Source organism: Netta rufina (assembly GCF_964035555.1).
Source record: "Netta rufina genome assembly, chromosome: 31".
In the NCBI taxonomy this organism is placed as follows: Eukaryota; Metazoa; Chordata; class Aves; order Anseriformes; family Anatidae; genus Netta; species Netta rufina.
The window spans coordinates 50,936-68,102 of NC_140155.1; the positions used below are offsets into that span (position 1 = coordinate 50,936).

The 17,167-nt window shown below is 58.0% G+C and overlaps 4 protein-coding genes across 4 annotated transcripts; 1 reads left to right on the forward strand and 3 right to left on the reverse strand.

Annotated features, from left to right (window-relative positions):
- Positions 1–14: 14 nt before the first annotated feature.
- On the reverse strand, positions 15–7,553 carry LOC311220357 (long-chain fatty acid transport protein 2-like). Its single transcript, XM_084303864.1, has 10 exons — positions 6,773–7,553; positions 4,836–5,045; positions 4,302–4,460; positions 3,443–3,567; positions 3,173–3,367; positions 2,311–2,401; positions 1,889–2,087; positions 1,691–1,788; positions 807–937; positions 15–373 (listed from the first exon to the last, which is right to left on the reverse strand). The coding sequence occupies exons 1-10, from the start codon at positions 7,251–7,253 to the stop codon at positions 197–199; spliced, it is 1,866 nt and encodes a 621-aa protein (XP_084159990.1). The 5' UTR covers positions 7,254–7,553; the 3' UTR covers positions 15–196.
- A 1,282-nt stretch (positions 7,554–8,835) lies between these two features.
- On the reverse strand, positions 8,836–10,608 carry LOC311220289 (osteoclast-associated immunoglobulin-like receptor; the record flags this gene model as incomplete). Its single annotated transcript, XM_084303789.1, has 6 exons — positions 8,836–8,847; positions 9,060–9,097; positions 9,682–9,993; positions 10,092–10,367; positions 10,461–10,496; positions 10,578–10,608. The coding sequence occupies 6 exons, from the start codon at positions 10,606–10,608 to the stop codon at positions 8,836–8,838; spliced, it is 705 nt and encodes a 234-aa protein (XP_084159915.1).
- A 2,014-nt stretch (positions 10,609–12,622) lies between these two features.
- On the forward strand, positions 12,623–13,012 carry LOC311220376 (histone H2A type 2-C-like; the record flags this gene model as incomplete). Its single annotated transcript, XM_084303881.1, has 1 exon — positions 12,623–13,012. The coding sequence occupies one exon, from the start codon at positions 12,623–12,625 to the stop codon at positions 13,010–13,012; it is 390 nt and encodes a 129-aa protein (XP_084160007.1).
- A 1,993-nt stretch (positions 13,013–15,005) lies between these two features.
- Positions 15,006–15,673, reverse strand: LOC311220377 (histone H2B 5-like). The gene has a single exon (XM_084303882.1). It carries the CDS (start codon positions 15,644–15,646, stop codon positions 15,266–15,268), a length of 381 nt encoding a protein of 126 aa, XP_084160008.1. The 5' UTR covers positions 15,647–15,673; the 3' UTR covers positions 15,006–15,265.
- Between the last annotated feature and the right edge of the window lie 1,494 nt (positions 15,674–17,167).

A 17,167-nucleotide genomic window follows, 5' to 3' on the forward strand; every position in this document is an offset into this window, starting at 1 on the left:
CCCAGATAATCATTCTTAAGCCTTTAATTTCCACAGCCAGCACCGTGCGGAGGCACCGGGCACGATGCTAAGAACCAAAACCAGCCTCTCGCCCTCGTCATGCTCCAATGCTGTTAGAAACATCCCTGAAGACAGGTAAAAAAGCCTGATTAGCCCCCAAATCGGCTTCGCCTGTCACCCCGAGGCACGGCTCCTTCTACAGGTTGATCTTCGCCTCCTGGATGGCAGCGTAGATGTCGGTGTTCATGGGCACGTAGGACTTCTTCTTCTCGTCGCGGAAGAAGAGCGGGTCCTTGATGATGTTGGGGTCAAAGCCTTCTCTGACGAGGTTGCCTTTGCACTGCTTGAAGGTCCCCGTGATCTCCAGGGCTTCCTGTGGGGACAGATGGCGTCAGAAACGGGGACAGGTGACGTTACCGGCGCGGTGTGACCATCATCAGAAATGTGGGGACCCCAGCGGGTGTCGCTGGCACGGCACCGTCGTTGGAAAGTGGGGACCAAAATGTTCAACGTGGGGAGTTGTCGGCGCAGGGGGACCCAGGTGACAGCGCTGGAAGGGGTGACCCCAGTGTCACCGTCGCCTTGGGGACCCAGGAGGTGTCTTTGGAAACGGGGTGACCCAAAAGATGTCATCAGAAGTCGGGGACCTTGAGACCATCGTCAGAAAGCCACCCCGGCACGAGCTGGCCCCGACGGCGTCATCAGCTCTGGGTGCCGCCACCACCAGAAGCCCCAACGCCATCGCTGGAAGACGAGAGGCCGAAAACCACCCCCCGGGAAGCCCCCCCAAAGCCGGGGCCGCTCACCTGGATCCGCACGAAGCGGGGGGCCGCGTAGCTGGGCAGCGTCTCCTTGGTGAAGGCGTAGAGGTTCTCGCCCTCGAAGCTCATCCCGGGCTTCAGGCGGATGGCTGCCATGCCACACTTCCCCTCGCACCCTGCGGGCAGAGCTGGCAGGTTATTTTGGGCAACCAAGTCTCATTTTACCCTTCTTGGTGGCCACTTGGGCCGTTACGGGGAGTTGTTGCATGCCCAAAGCAACGCTGGGTGCGTATTTTGGGTCAGTTTGTCCCATTTCAGCCCTCGTTGTGACCATCGGGCCATTAGGAGGAGACGCGGTGGGTCCAAAACCCCAGGCACTTCTCTGGGGAAACCAAGTCCCCAGTGGCCACGTGGGCCATTGGTTGCCCAAAATAACATCAGATGCTTCTTTTGGGCAACCAAATCCCTCTATACTCTGTGTGGTAGCTGCTTAGACCATTGTGGGGCATGTTGCATGTCCAAAATATCCTGGCTTGGACAACCAGGTCACCCCTTAACCTTCTTGGAGGCTGCTCAGCCCTTCACAGAACCACGCTGTGCCCCCAAACCAATGCCAGACTCTTATTTGGGGTGACTAAATCCTGGTTTTGCTTCCTTGGTGGCCAGTTGGACCATTATGTGGACGTGTTGCGTGCCCAAAACAACATCAGATGCTTATTTTGGGCAACAGAGCCGTGTTTTACTCTTCTTGGACCACTGCAGCAGTAGTTTTGAGCCCAAAACAACACTGGCCTCCTATTTTGGGTCAACAAGTCCTACTTGAGCCTTTTTCCTGGCCTCTCAGAGCAACGTAGCCCACATCACCTGCCTGAAGGATCCCTGGGTGCTTATTTTAGTCCCACTCGCCCTCTGCACCGCCCTGTACTCACCCGGCACGGACACCCCGTAGACGTTGACCTCCTGGATGAAGTTCACCATGGCCAGAGTGGCCTCCACCTCTGTCGTGGCCACGTTCTCCCCTTTCCAGCTATGGAAGCGAAGGGATGAAGCTGTGAGGAGGAGGAATTCGGGCTGGGGGATGGCATCGCCCACGTGGACGTGGGCACGACCACGGTGGAGAGGATTACCGGAAAGTGTCTCCCACACGGTCCTGGAAGTAGACGAATTTTTCGTGGTCCATCATGAGGAGGTCACCGCTGTTGAAGAAGGCGTCGCCTTTGACCAAGACGTCTCTCAAGATCTTTTTCTCGGTCTTCTTGGAGTCGCCCGCGTAGCCGTAGAAGGGGGTGTTCTTGGTGATTTTGATGACCAGCAGCCCCGTCTCACCTTCGGGGAGGGAGAGGAGGGTTGGGGCCAGTCAGCAAAGTGCCTTGGGGCTGGAGAACGTCATCCCCATGCCCCAAAACGGGGATGCTGCCGTTTTCCTTGGTGCTTTTCTGGTGCCACCAAGACGATGGTGATAAAGACCAAGAGCTGGCTTTGATGGATCTCCACCCTCTGTTGTCTCTCCCCTGCCAAAAAGGCCCTCGCGAGGCTCATCTCTTCTTACCGGGCCGGACGCGGATGCAGAGTCCTCGCTCGTCGCGTACGGGTTCGTCCTGCTCCACGTTGTACTTGATCAGCTCAAAGGGAGCGAAGCTCTGGAGGAGAAATCGGCGTGCAGAAGAGAAACGCAGGATAAAAAAGGGTGGGAGGACATCTTTGCTTACAACATCCTTCGTTACTCACTTGTTAAAACCCATGGACCCCACCACACCCAATCCCAACATCTTGCATAGCCTCGTGTTCCGTCCGAACTAATCCCACGTTTATATTTAATTAAGATTTAATCAAACACGTTCAACTGCTCGCCAAGCTCACCCACCGTGCCTTTCCAATGAAAGGTCTGGGGGGAGAATGCTGAGAGCTGCAGCTGGGGGAAAAGGGTGGAAAAAAAATAGTTTTGCAGCTTTTGCTCAACATGGTGGTGGCTGGAGACCAAGAATTGAGACCAGGTGGCCTTTCTTGGGGCTGTGAAGATGCCCACGTCACCACAGGCCCTCCAAAAAATGGCTTTTGAGTCAGTGCTGCTGAGTCCATGTTTGCCAGTGGGGTGGAAGGGACTTCTTTTGGACGTGAAGAGGAGATACCAAAGATCCCACTCTTGTATGAACCCAACCTGATGGACTGTTGAGTCAATACTGGCCAACGAGGTGGAGGGGACTCCTTTTGGACATGAAGAGGGGATCTGGAAGATCCCGCTCTTGCATGAACCCAACCTGGTGGATGTTGTTGGTTTCTCCAGGTTGGTCGCTATGAGGAGGGCAACCAAGAGATTCCCACTCTTGGGTCAACCCAACTTGAGGGCCAGCATTGGCTTCCCCAAGGCCATCTGCGTTTGTTCCCTGCCATCGCCACCGCTGGTGGCTCACCTTGAGGAACGGATTCGCTCTGCCCACGGCCCCGATCTTGCCGGTGTAGTTGATGAAGCCGGCGTTGCCCTCGGTGGCCCCATAAAACTCCCAGATGGAGATGGGCCCGAAGCGCTGGAGGAACTCCTTCCACACCTCCGCCCGCAGGCCGTTGCCCACAGCCAAACGCACCCCGTGCTTCTGGTCGTTGTCACGCTGCCAAGGGAAAAACCATCTCAGCACCCGCCCCGTGGCGTCGCGTCCCCCCCGGGGGTGAATTTCGGGCCTCACCTTGGGCGTGTTGCAGAGGTAGCGCATGAGCTCGCCCACGTACTGGATGACGGTGACGTTGTAGCGGCGGCAGTCGTCCCAGAACTGGGAGGCGGAGAATTTGGAACGCAGGACGCAGGTGGCTCCTGCGGGGACACGGTGGGGTGATGGTTCCCTCCTCTTTTCCCTCTTTTTTTTCCATTAATCCTTCCATCCATCCTTTCGTCTTTCTTTATCCCTCCCACATTCACCCATTATCTATGACCTCTTTCCTTTTCTGTTGTCTCTTCGTTCCTCTTTCTTTCCTTCCCCATTCTCACTTTTTTTGTCATCTGTCATCCCATCCATCCCCCCACTGCTCCATTTATCACTGTAAATATCTCTCCTTTTCTCCCCTCCACCCTTGCACGTTTTTCCATCATCCTTCAGTCCATCTCCAGAAGACAAATGTCCATCGATCCATCTCCGTTAAAGCAGCCACGCATCCATCCCCAGCCTTACATTTATCTTATCCATCCCTAAAAAACATCCACCACCACAAAGCAGCCATCCATCCATTTCTATAAGCACATCCATCTCTAGAAAATATCTCTGTCCTCCTCCAGAAAATATTAATATCTAGAAAACATACCTCCATCTCCGTATAAATCTATCCATCTCCAGAAAACATCCACGTGTCCTTCATAATGTATCCATCCATCCATCCAGCTCCATAAAACGTCCATCCAGCTCCATAAAACATCCATCCAACTCCATAAAACATCCATCCATCCATCCATCCATCCATCCATCCATCCATCCATCCATCCCTGTCTGTCTGTCTGTCTGTCTGTCTGTCTGTCTGTCCATCCTCCCCCCACGCGGGCCGTGGGGTACGTACCCATCTCCAGGCACCCTCCCACCCCGATGAGCAGCCCGGCCGAGTGGTAGAGCGGCAGCGTGGTGTAGACGTGGTCGGTGCCCCGTATCCCGCAGATCCGGCCCAGGCTGGCCACCATCAGCAGCTTCTGCTCCGTGATCACCGCCGCTTTGGGCAGCCCTGGGGGTGGGAAACGTCCTCCGTGGAGGCGCCCACGTGGGATGGGAGGGCGAGACCCTTCCCTCGGGGTGCTGGGTCTCTGTCCCTAAAGGCCTCGTGTGGTGGTTGGGGTGGGATCTGGTCCTACCGAGGACGTCCTGTCCTCCCTGTCCCAACGGGGACATGGTGGCTCGCCATCCTTGGGGACACCCAACCCTCACGGGGAACCAACCAGCTGGACTCAGGACACTCAGGATTGCAGAAAAGACCCCACAAGACCCCACCAGCCTCCCTGGTGTCCCCCACACCATCTTGCCCACCCCTCCAGCTCCTCGCCCATGGCACCCCAACCCTCCCAGATGCCGTTCTCCAGGGAGGAGACCCCCGAGGCCTCACCGGTGGTGCCGGAGGTGTAGATGTAGATGGCCTTGGAGGTGGCGGTGATGCCGGCGCGGTAGTGGCTGGGCGGGGGCTTGTCGGAGGCCGCCTCGATGGCTGGCAGCAGGGCCTCGACACCCGGCGTGGGCGACGTGGAGCTCAGGTAGAAGACCTTGATGCCGTCACGCTGCAGGGCTGGCAGCACCTCCTCCAGGGCCTCCTGGAGCTCTGCGGGGACAAGGGGGCATGGTCCAGGGTGAGGAGGTCCCCAAATCGGGGGGGTGCTCTGAGCATCCATGAAGGGAACCGAAAGAGCACAAAATGGGTGCTCTGTGTACCCCAAGTGGGTGCCCTGGTCGGATGGGTACCCAGGGCATCATGGTTGGGTTCCTCAATGATCCCAAGTGGGCTCCCAATGGATCCCAAATGGACACCTGGATGAGATGGGCACCCAGGGTATCATGGTTGGATTCCCCAGTGATCCCATATGAGCTCCCAATGGATCCCAAATGGACACCTTGATCATATGGGCACCCAGGACATCGTGATTGGGTTCCCCAATGATCCCAGGTGGGCACCCAATGGACCCCAAATGGACACCTTGATCATATGGGCACCCAGGATATTGTGGTTGGGCTCCCCAGTGATCCCAGGTGGGCTCCCAATGGGCACCTTGATCATAATGGGAACCCTGGGCAGCCCAAATGAGCACCCCAAGGACCCTAACTGGGCACCCAAAGCATCCCAAAAGGGCACCCGGTGTACCCCAAATGGGGACCTCAATTGGATGGGCACCCTGGCTGGGTGCCTCAAGGATCCCAGCTGGGCACCCCAATAGGACCAGCACCTACAGTGCCCCATACAAGAGCCCCGAGGATCCCAGCAGGGCACCCAAAGCACCCCAAAAGGGGCACCCTGAGCATCCCAATGGGTGCCCCAAGCAAGTACGTACACGTGAGTGTTTTCTTCCTGCCTCCCACTCCCAAAAACGTCCTTGTGATGGAAACAAAAGGACCTTTGGCCCCGGCAACGATCTGGCAATAATTAACCTGTAGCCTTGGCACGGCCAGTGCACCCCACGACAATGACCAAGGCTTGGGGGTGCACACGCGTGAGCAAAGGGCTGCGGCCGTGGCCACGCCTGGGCGTGCAAACATGTGGCCCCGTGTGAGTGACCTCTTGCACGCTTCCACACCCTGCACAAACAGCAGCCACCCACGCACGTGATGTGTGGAGCAACACAGGCACACGTGCAAGAGCAGCTAGGGGCACTGACAGGCGTGCAAATGCATGTACAGCCACTGACAGGCGTGCAGTCACGCAGAGTCACACGTGTGGCACACGCCGGTTCACGCACAGACACGTGCAGGCAACAGCACGTGCAAATCTGTGCACGTGCAAACGTGCACAGCCACTGACACGCACGCAAGTCCACGCATGGACACTGACAGGTGTCATGCAGGGACACCAACACGCGTGCAGACACACACACAGAGGCACTGACACTCAAATTCATGCATAGACACATGCACGTGTGCAAATCCGTGAGCAGACACATGCAGCCACTGATGCACATGCACATAAATGCGGTGACACGCATGCAAACATGCACGGACACTGACATGCATGCAAGTCCATACACAGCCACTGATATGTACAAACATACATGGACACACACACCTAAAAATCCATGCACAGCCACTGACACGCCTAAAAATCCATGCACAGCCACTGACAAGCCTGCAAATCCATGCACAGCCCCTGACACGCCTCAAAATCCATGCCCAGCCACCATCACACATTGCACTTGCACGCAGGACCCCCAACAAGCACGCAGCCCACACTTGCAGCACACCAACGCGTGCAACCCCTGCACGAAGCTGCACGAGCAGGCACGAGCAGCAGCAGCAGACCCCCCCCCAGCCTTTTCACACCCCCCCAAGGGCACCACTCACCGGTGCTGGCGAGCACGAAGGTGGCCTGAGCAGCAGCGAGCGCGTGCAGCAGCGCCTGGCCCCGCACGTTGCAGTTGAGGCACGCCATGGAGCAGCCCAGCTTGGCCAACGCCAACCATGTCCAGACGTAGGTGGGCTCGTTGGGGAGGAAAACGGCCACGGTCTGGCCCGGCTGCAAGCCCAAACGCTGGGAGAAGGCGTGGGCAGCGCGGTTGCTGCGTTGCTCCACGTCCCGGTAGGTGTAGACGTCGTCCTGGAACAGCAGCAGGGGACGGTGGGGCTGGCGTCGAGCGTGCTCCTGGAACACCTCGAGGAGGGTGACGGCGGGACGCCGGGACAGGCGGCGATGACAGCGCACCGCAGCCCCCCCCAAGGCCAAGAAGGCTCCCAGGTCCTCCCAGAGGAAAGGGAACAAGCGGTCCCGCAGGAGCAGAAGCAGCAGCAGCAGCCCGGCCACCGCCGCCGTGACCACCCCCAGCATGGTCACCCCTCGGCGCTGGGCTCTGCAGGGCAAGGTCCGCCGCCCGCGCGCACCTTGCCCCGGCGCGTTTGCCCCTGGGTTGGTTTTGTTTTTCTTTCTTCTTTTTTTTTTTTTTTTTTTCTTCTTTGCCTTTGCCTCTTGCTTTTTTTTTTTTTTTTTTTTTTTTTTTTTCCCTCCCCCGGCGCCGCCCCGCGCCCTGCCTAGGGTTGAAGGGTGTGGAGCGGCACCGCGGGGGCGGCTTGCGTCAGCGGGTCCCTCGTCCGTCTGTCCGTCCGTCCCTTGTCCGTCCGTCTGCGGCACCCGCTCCTGGAGCCGCGTCTGCTGAGCCGAACGGGTGTGGAAATATCAAGTGTCCGTCCGTCCCTCCTGGCCGTCCTCCCATCCACCTGCTCTTGGTTTTGGGTTACCGGCTGGGTTTTCCCCGGAGGCAGCGATGGGAGGGGAGCTCTGCCAACCCCCAAAGCCTCCAGCCAGTTCCTAAAGCCTCTATCCAGACCCCCAAACCTCCATCAATCCCCCCAAAACCTCCATCAATCCCCCCAAAACCTCCATCAATCCCCCCAAAACCTCCATCAATCCCCTAAAGCCTCCATCAATCCCCTAAAGCCTCCATCCAGTCCCCAAAACCTCCATCCAGCCCCTACACCTTCCATCAAGCCCCTAAAGCTCCCATCCAGCCTCCGTCCACCCTCCTAAAGCCTCTCTCCAGCCCCCAAAGCCTCCATCCAACCCCTAAAGCACCCATACAGCCCCCAAGGTCTCCATCCAGCCCCTAAAAGACCCATTGAGCTCCTAAACCTTCCACCGAGCCCCCTAAAGCCTCCACTGAGCCCCCAAAACCTCCATCAGTCCCCCCCAGCCTCCATAAATCCCCCAAAGCCTCCATAAATCTCCCAAAGCCTCCATAAATCCCCTAAAGCCTCATAAATCCCCCACGGCCTCCACCCAAACCCCGTTTCCCTTCTCATTATAAAAAGGGACAATGGGCACTCTCAGCCTTCCCCTTACCGCTGTTCCCATTCAGAACCCTCCCACCCCCAAATCTTCTCATTTTCCCCCAATTTCTTGCAAACCCGGCTGCATTTTCCGCCCTGGCCGGGTGGGACCGGCCCCATTTCACCACCCCACAACCCCCAGTCCGAACGGTGACAAAAACCACGTTTTCTTTCATCACCAGACCAGAAAATAAATAAATAAATAAATAAAAACCCAACAACGACAGCCAAAATGCCCCAAGCTCTGCCATTTAAATCCCATTTAAATCTTTAAGCTGGGTGTGGGCGCCCAGCAAGCCGTATCTTGAAGGGTTATTTCACCTCTCTGCTAATTAATAATAATCAAAAAGCAACCAGCACGCAGGTTCAGCGCAACCTCACCGCTGTGTCACTCACCTTCAGCCCTGATTTGCAACCCCGGCTGCTCGCTCGCCGTAAAATTATTATGGGGTCGAAGGGTTTTTGGCAACGTGGGTGAAATGTGCCGGGCGGTGCTCGAGGTTTTGCAACCCGGGGCCGTCGCCCACACGTGTGGGGGTTTGAGGGTGCCCATGGGGTCTGGGGGGTGTTTGGGGCTTGGAGGGGGCTCAGTTTGGGGTCTGCGGGTGCCGGTGGTGCAGATCTGGGGGTCCCCACGGGTGGGATTTGAGGGTGCCCATGGAGCTGGGGTGGGTTGGGTAAGGTTTGGGGTGCCTCGGGGTCCCCTTGGGCAGGGTTTGGGGATCCCCGGGGGTGCCTGAGGGGGGGTCTCATTGGGTAGGTCGGGATTTGGGGTCCCGTGGGGGGGGGGGCGCCCTACCCAGGCACTCACCTGGAGCTCCGTGGCCCCCAGCCCTTGGGGGGAGGCACCTAAAAGGGGGGAGCAGGAGTTTATGGGGTGGGGACACATATGGGGACACAGCCCCCCCCCCAAACCCTCAGGGCCATTGGGGAGCCCCCAGGGGGTTGGGGACACCCCCAGGGGACAGCAGGGACCCCCGAGGGACCCCCACTCATCCCCTCAACCACAGCAGGGGGGGAGTCCATAGGGAGCCCCAGGGGGTGCTCGGGGACGGGGGGGGGGGGCTATGGGGGACCCCAGGAACACAGGTGACACATTTGGGGGGGGGGGGTGTCCCCCAAGCCATTTAACCCCTTCCTTGCCACGGCTCTCACTGCTCCGTGTCCGGTGTCTCCAGGTGGTGAGGAGGAAGAAGAGGCCGAGGCTGAAGACGAGGGCGGCAGCAGCAGCGCAGCCCCCCCCCCACGGCCACAAGCAGGGTCCTCCGGGGCCCCCCCTCGGTGCCTGTGGGGGCCCAGATGCTGCGGTGTCCTCACCCCCAGCCGTCCCTGGAGATGGGAAGTGGTGACACAGCCACCCATGGGTGACGCTGAGGGGGGGGGGAACCTCAGCACCTAAATGGGGAGGGGAAAAGGGGGGGGCTCCCCCTTACCTTGGGGTGCTCCAGAAGCCGGTGTCACCTCCAGTGTCACCTTGTCCCCGAGGGGTGAGGACAGAAAGGGGTACCCATGGGGGCTGTAGGAGCACCTATAGGTGCCGGCGTCGGCTGGGGTCACCCCGAGGAGGGTGAAGGTGGCCATGGGCCCCTCGTGGGGGTCCTGGCGCTGGGTGGGGGGCGAGCACCCGTCCTTATGCAGGAGGAAGGTGGCCCCATGGGATGCCCAGCACTGGATGGTGACGTTGGTCCCCGTCTCCACGCGTCTGCTAGGGCTCAGCATCGTCCCCAGAGGGGGGTATTTGGCATCTGCATGTGGAAGGGACAGAGATGGGACACCCGTGGGGACAGGGGGGGCACCCCTGGGCGTCGGGGCAGCCCCGGGGGCACCCCCTTGTCCCCCTCACCCGTCACCAACAGCTCCACGGGGTCACTCAGCGCTGACATCTTTCTCTCCTTGTCCTCGTACCGGCACCGGTACGTCCCCGTGTGTCCCCACTCTATGGCCTCGAAGACGAACTCGGCCGTGTTCTGCTCCCCAGTGCTGTACTGGTGCCGAATCCGGGCTTCGTTCCAATAGAGCAGGACCTGGAGAGCCGGCCAGGGCAGGTGGCACCGCAGGGTGACATTGTCCCCCAGGGCCACCCCCTTGCAGGGGTGCAGCGAGAGGAGGGGTTGGCGTGCTGGGATGGGGACAGCAGCAGTGAGACCCCCGTCCCCTGCCCCGTGTCCCCCTAACCCATCGCTGTCCCCGTCCCCCCTGTTCCCAAACTCACGGTGCTGCGCCCTGCTGCGTGCCACCAGCCACCAGCCTGCAAGGGACACGGGGGCTGTGGAACACAGGGCCACCAAACTGTCCCCCCCTCCCAGCACCACGTCCCCGTGTCACTCACTGAGGATGAAAGCCACCACCATTGGTGCCATGAGGCGGGAGTAGCTTGGGGATGGCGGCACTGGGAGGCACTGGGAGACACTGGGAGCCCCTACAAGGCTGCACCCGGTTGTCCCACCACCACCGAGAGCAGAAGAGCGAGTGGCACAGGGAGTGGCCACTCTCAGTTCCCCTTGGGGACAGGAAAATGTTGCACTTGTAGTCCCCAAGAAGGGGGTGGCTCGATGGGGTGAAACGCCATCACCCCTTGGGTGCCACACGTGGTCCGTGATGGGGTGTCACACGCTGTCCCTAAGGGCAGCGCAGCGTTGTCCCCACACGTCGGGTGTCCCGTGCTGGGTGTCCCGTGCTGGGTGTCCCACGGCGTCGTCAAACCCAGGACACCACCGGGGTGCCCTACAGGGGACGTCACCTGCGGTCCCCAAAGCGTGGTGGCATCCAGGCTCTGTCCCCAACGCCTTGTGCCACCGCACGCAGTCCCCTGGGGGCTTCCCTCTGCTGTCCCCAAGGGCCAGGAGCGGGGTCCCCTCAACCCAGGGCCCCCCCCAGAACAAAAGACGGCGCCGCCCGCAAAAATGCTGCAAGGTCCCACCGAGATTTGAACTCGGATCGCTGGATTCAGAGTCCAGAGTGCTAACCATTACACCATGGGACCGGCCCGCGCGGGCAGCCCCGCCAGGCCCCTCACGGCTCCACCGCCCGCGGAGCCTCCGCCGCTAAAGGAGCCCGGCCCCGGGCTGCGGGGGCCGCGGGAGCCGGGTTGGGGCGAGGAGGGATGAGGGCAGGGACCCGGGGAGGCCACCGGCAAAATAATTCTGGTCGCCCGAACAGGGACTTGAACCCTGGACCCTCAGATTAAAAGTCTGATGCTCTGCCGACTGAGCTATCCGGGCTCTTGTTTAAAGGTTCCTATCGCCTCCTCATGGGTTTTAGAGAGTTCTGGTTGGAATGCTGAATATTTTCAGTCGAGGTGTTTTGGTGATTCTCTGGAAATGTGAAGCGTGGGGCAGCTGGTGAGGCTGGTGGCGGTACGGGATGCTCGGAGTGAAAGCGGTGGGAACGCTCGAGGAGGGCACAAGTGCGCCTTGGAGTTCAGGGAGGGAAAAGGGAAAAAAAAAACATTTCTGTGTTCGGTGGGAAGAGGACTCGGCGCATAAGGATTTGAAGGGAAAAAGGAAAAAGGTTCCACGGTTGGCGAGCGGAGCGGGGAAAACTGACGGGAAACGGACCCCGAGACCGCACCGGGCCGCGCTGCCGGGGGCGCTGGGCGGAGCTTCTTTATATAGGCCGGGGGCGGACCTGAGTGAGAACCACCCCTTCCAGCTCCCGCCTCCCGGCCTCTCTCTGACCAATGGGAAGGCCGCCGGCTTGCGGAGCGGCCAATCACAGCCCAGCACCAGCGTTGGGCGGTGAAGCCGCCTTTAGGCCTGCGAGCCGCGGCCGGAGCCCGGCGCTCGGGCAGCCCGGAATGCTTCTGTCCGCTAAATAACGACTAAATAAATTTTAAAACCTTAATTTTTTAGGCTTTTTTTATAAGGCGGTAAGGCGAACCAGCTGCTTCCTCTTAACCCCATTGAATGCTTGTATCGAGGTAGAAAGAGCTTTAATAAGTTTAAAAAAAAAAAAAAAAAAACTTGGTTATACAACTTAAATTTCTGTACGCAACGCAAGGGAAGAAGCAAGGAGTGCAGCCCGAACAGAAGCCATCGCCGCCTCGCCGTGGAACTTTGCCCCAAACGCTCTCTTCGCTCCACCGCCGAACCCCGCACCCTGGCCCCCTCCGCGCAACCCACCCCCCTTTATAAGCTCCGGTCGCCGCTCAGCGTGCTCGCTGATTGGCCAATGCCTCTACGCCCCGCCCACCACGAAGAAACGCCGCTCAAAAGATCCGCCTGCAGTCCCATCTACGGCGCTGCTCTCCTATTGGTCCTTCCAGAGAGAGGCAGCGTAACCAATAGAAAGGTGCCGTTTCGATCCGCTGCAGGGTATAAAAGAGCAGGGCCGGGGCGCGGCGCTCTCAGTCGCGGTGTGAGCGGGGTGCAGGACATGTCGGGGCGCGGGAAGCAGGGGGGCAAGGCCCGGGCTAAGGCCAAGTCGCGATCGTCCCGCGCCGGTCTCCAGTTCCCTGTGGGCCGCGTGCATCGCCTGCTGCGCAAGGGGAACTACGCTGAGCGCGTGGGGGCCGGTGCCCCTGTTTACCTGGCTGCTGTCATGGAGTATTTGACAGCTGAGATCCTGGAGCTGGCAGGTAACGCTGCTCGGGACAACAAGAAGACACGCATCATCCCCCGGCACCTGCAGCTCGCTGTGCGCAACGACGAGGAGCTTAACAAGCTGCTGGGGGGTGTCACCATCGCCCAGGGTGGTGTCCTGCCCAATATCCAGGCTGTGCTGCTGCCCAAGAAAACTGAGAGCCACAAGGCCAAGGGCAAGTGAGGCAGCAGCAAGCGGATTTGTGAAGGAACCTTGAGATTTTTCTCTTTAAACCCAAAGGCTCTTTTAAGAGCCACCCACTGCATCAGGAAAAGAGCTGGAAGATCAGGGTGAGCTGTGTTTGGGGTCAGGTGTGATGTGCTGAAATCTGGAAGCACATTTTATTTAACAAGTCCTGAAATAATAGTGCTTGTGCTGGGGGAATAAATTGCTTTAGGATTAAATGATTTGGAGCATGCTTGAATGCAGGTGATGCAGAGACCTTCAGGATGAAGGGTAAATGGTGCCCCCGGAAAAAAACCCTGATTTTCAGGCACAGCCACTGTGTTCCTGTTTTGCATCCTTCTAAAGTGGCTTTAAATTGATTTGTAATGAGCATCTCAGGGCTGATATCTTAATTAACCCTCCCTCAGGTGGAGCCTTCCCCTGCCCTGCTACCTACAGCAGGGGAGGCAGGATGAGATAGGGAACTCACACCCTGGTGAATAAATCATTATCACCCTAAAGCATTAAAAGCCCTTATTAACAACCCCCAAGGGAGCACCTCCTACAAATAAAGACTCAAACGTGTGGGTGGCCCCAAAGGGGAGGGGGGGGGGCTGTTGGGGTGAAAATGAGGCCAGGCCCCCTCCCTCATTTAGAGCTGATGCAGCAGTCACTGCGGGGCTTTGTGATGGCTGTTCCGGGGTGCACCTGCTCCAGTCCCCCATACACTTAAGATGGAGCAGCTCGGCTTGCGGCTACGCCGCCGCTTCTCGTCTCCTTTCTTCGCCCTTTCCGTCCCCGCCTTCTTCGAGGCGGGCGCCGGGACCCGGGGGAAGCGCGGGTGCCGCTCGCACAGAGACGTTATGCAAATGAGGGCTCCATTTGACGAGCTCTCATGGGCTGAAAGGCCACCACGCGGCGCAGTTCATCCCGGAGCCCCGCCAACCACGCCAATGAAGCGGCTCCAAAGTGTACGCGCTGATTGGTTCGCTGAGGAATCCATTTAACCAATGGCTGTGCGCCGTTTGCATCCCGCCGCATGGCTGAAACCCACCACAAAGCTTTCCTTATGGGTTATGTCTTTAAGGGCGCCGCATTTATAGGCTATGGCGAGTTACCAAAGGGCTAGAGCAGAGGAAGAAATTGTAACTGTATTTATACACACTTCCCCCCGCAAAACCACATCTCAGTTCACCTCTTCATATTCTACTTTTTTTTTTTTTTCTTTTGCTACCTGCACTGCATACAGGCAGGGTCACTATGGGCCAGTCTAGACCCCCAGCTCATTGCCACACAACATTAGTGACTGTAAGCAAGGAATACGGAAAATCAAAGCACAGCAGCTCAGAATTACCCTGCTCATCTTATGTTACAGGAAGAACTCCCGTTTTCCCCAGATAAAAACTATGGGGTGCAAACAGCAACATGAGGGTTTCATTCCCCAGCAAAACCCAAAACTAGATTATCAATTTTTTTTTTTCTTTGGATAGATCTATTACACATCCTTAAAAAAAATCTTTTATATAAGTAACGCTATTTTAGCACCTCGAAGAAGCTTCATTGAATTGGCTTTAAGTAATTCTGACCGGTTTCTTTATAGAAAGGTCTCCATGAAACCTTAAAAAAGAGAAACCAAGGGCAAAATGTACTCCCACCGCACAGTCTACCTGTATGCGTCTAGCATTAAAATAGAAATAATAATAAAGAAAAAGCCGCCTATGGAAACAGAAGGCTCTCTAGGAAACAGAACAAAGCCTCCTTCATTCACCCTCCCCAGCAGCACCACCCCCAGCCTTTTGAAGTCTCTGGTCGGACCTGATTGAAACCTGCACCGCAGCTCCCTGTACTCAGCCCACACTGCAGTGACGTTTCCTCCCGTGCGGACCAATCGGAGCAGGGCAGCGGTTTGAATGCGATGTTCGCGCCCGAGCTCGGTAGGATCCCAGCACCATGGGCTCAGCAAACCCCCCCCCAACCTGGCGTTTATCGGCTTCCTATAATCTGGCAGCAACCCTATAACTGCAGCCCCTAAAGCAGGTTCTACTAGCAAATAGAAAACAACGTATTTCAAAAATATTTTGTAAAATATCACTTCTTTAAAGCTATCTCAGAACCTTACGCTCGATAAGGCAAGCTACCTTAATCAACAAGAAAATATCGTGGGTATCTCAGAAGCAATAGCAGCTCTTTTGGAAGAAGGTGGGTGGCTCTGAAAAGAGCCGTTGGGTTTTGAGTTGAGCTGAACACGTCCTGCAGCTGGATCCAGGTGCTTTATTTGGAGCTGGTGTACTTGGTGACTGCCTTGGTGCCTTCAGAGACAGCGTGCTTGGCCAGCTCACCAGGCAGCAACAGCCGCACAGCAGTCTGGATCTCCCGGGAGGTGATGGTGGAGCGCTTGTTGTAATGCGCCAAGCGCGAAGCCTCACCCGCGATGCGCTCGAAGATGTCATTGACGAAGGAATTCATGATCCCCATGGCCTTAGAGGAGATGCCCGTGTCAGGGTGCACCTGCTTCAGCACCTTGTACACGTAGATGGAATAGCTCTCCTTGCGGCTGCGCCGCCGCTTCTTGTCGCCCTTCTTCTGGGTCTTGGTCACCGCCTTCTTAGAGCCCTTTTTAGGGGCGGGCGCTGACTTAGCGGGCTCAGGCATCGTGCTCTTGCTCCGGTCACCTCTACCACCAGAAAGCCAAAGAACGAGTGAAGGCGAGGAGCCGGCGGGGCCGTTTTTATAGCGGCGTTATGCAAATGAGCGGCTCCAGCTCTGCGCATTCCTATTGGCTGAGACGGAGCAGCCGGCACGCGCAGGGGAACACCCTGCATGCAAATACAGCGGCTCCAGAAGGAGGGCTCTGATTGGTCAGTAAGGGTTTGCTTGCCGGCCAATCGAATCGCGCCTTTTGGATCCCTCCGCGCCCATCAATTCCATGGGAAAAGCGGGAACCGTGCTTCACGCTTTGTGCCGGGGCGCAGCCGCCACTTGGGGCTCCAGCAAGCACCGAGGGCGGCGCCCCGCGGGTTCCCCGTGGGCACTGCCGGAGGCTACGGGAACGATCGTTCCTTAGGGACGGGAACACGGCGCTGAAACCGCTCCGGTGCGGTTTATCCCGGGGCTGCCCGGTTACTTTAAGGAGCAGCCCCGGCGGGGCGTTCCGCAGGAGCGGGGCAGGGAAACGGCTCCGGATCTGCTCGGGGCCCCGCGGGGCACCGCGGGGCCGGGAGCGCTCCCGGCTGCTGCACGGAGCCGCCACAGGAGGCATCGGCGCCCTCCCCTGCAGGCTCCGCCCCCCCCTCACGAGGCAGCCAATCGGCGCCGAGCGCGCGGAATTCAAACCGGCTCCCTTCTCCGGGCTGCACACGCGCGACCAATGGGGAAGCGCGGCGCTCTCCCGCCACACCAGCAGGTGCTCGCGCAGCCAATCAGGATCGAGGCGGGGCTATAAAGGGCGGCGGTGGGGACAGTGGGGCTCAAATGGGGGCTGGGGTCGTGTGGTTGTGGGGGTGTCGCCTCCATCACGAGCAGCAGCGTGCTGGTGCGTGGGGATCCACCATACAAATACTATTATTCTGCTACTTTAAGGTCCTTTATTTAAGGTCGTTTACCTTCTTTTTCAGTGCTTTAAATTATCGAATAACAGAAGCATTGGTGGTTCAGTGGTAGAATTCTCGCCTGCCACGCGGGAGGCCGGGGTTCGATTCCCGGCCAATGCATCAAGCTCTTTTTCCACGTTTTTGTCAACCCTAAGCCTCACTGTAAACAGTACTCATAGGAGTGGCTGCGCCTTATCCCATTTCACCAAACCTATGTTTTAGCATTTTTTGAGCCGAACGGCAAGCGCAGAGGAAATAGATTTCAGTGGGAAAGAGCCAAAAGAATGAAATACTTTAGGGGAAAAAAAAAAAAAGAAAGGTGGGAGGGAAAAGAACTTTTGCGTCCCTGGGTGGGCTCGAACCACCAACCTTTCGGTTAACAGCCGAACGCGCTAACCGATTGCGCCACAGAGACCCGCGGTGCCGGCTCTGTCGGCTGCGGCTCCGCTGGGTGAAGGATGCCGATGGCTTGGAAAATTGTACAGGGAGAGGTGCAGAAGAAAGGGGGGGGACATGAGAAAGAAAGGGATTCCCCCCCTCGGGAACCGTAGCGGCATCTTCACCTGGAAAAAATGGGGAGTTT

Coding starts and splice junctions, on each gene's coding strand:
- LOC311220357 (XM_084303864.1), bottom strand. CDS start 7,253: ATGCTGGGGGTGGTCACGGCGGCGGTGGCCGGGCTGCTGCTGCTGCTT. Junction 3,368..3,442: donor ACCTCTGCAACACGCCCAAG/GTGAGGCCCGAA, acceptor TTCCCTTGGCAG/CGTGACAACGACCAGAAGCA. Junction 1,789..1,888: donor CGTGTGGGAGACACTTTCCG/GTAATCCTCTCC, acceptor TCGCTTCCATAG/CTGGAAAGGGGAGAACGTGG.
- LOC311220377 (XM_084303882.1), bottom strand. CDS start 15,646: ATGCCTGAGCCCGCTAAGTCAGCGCCCGCCCCTAAAAAGGGCTCTAAG.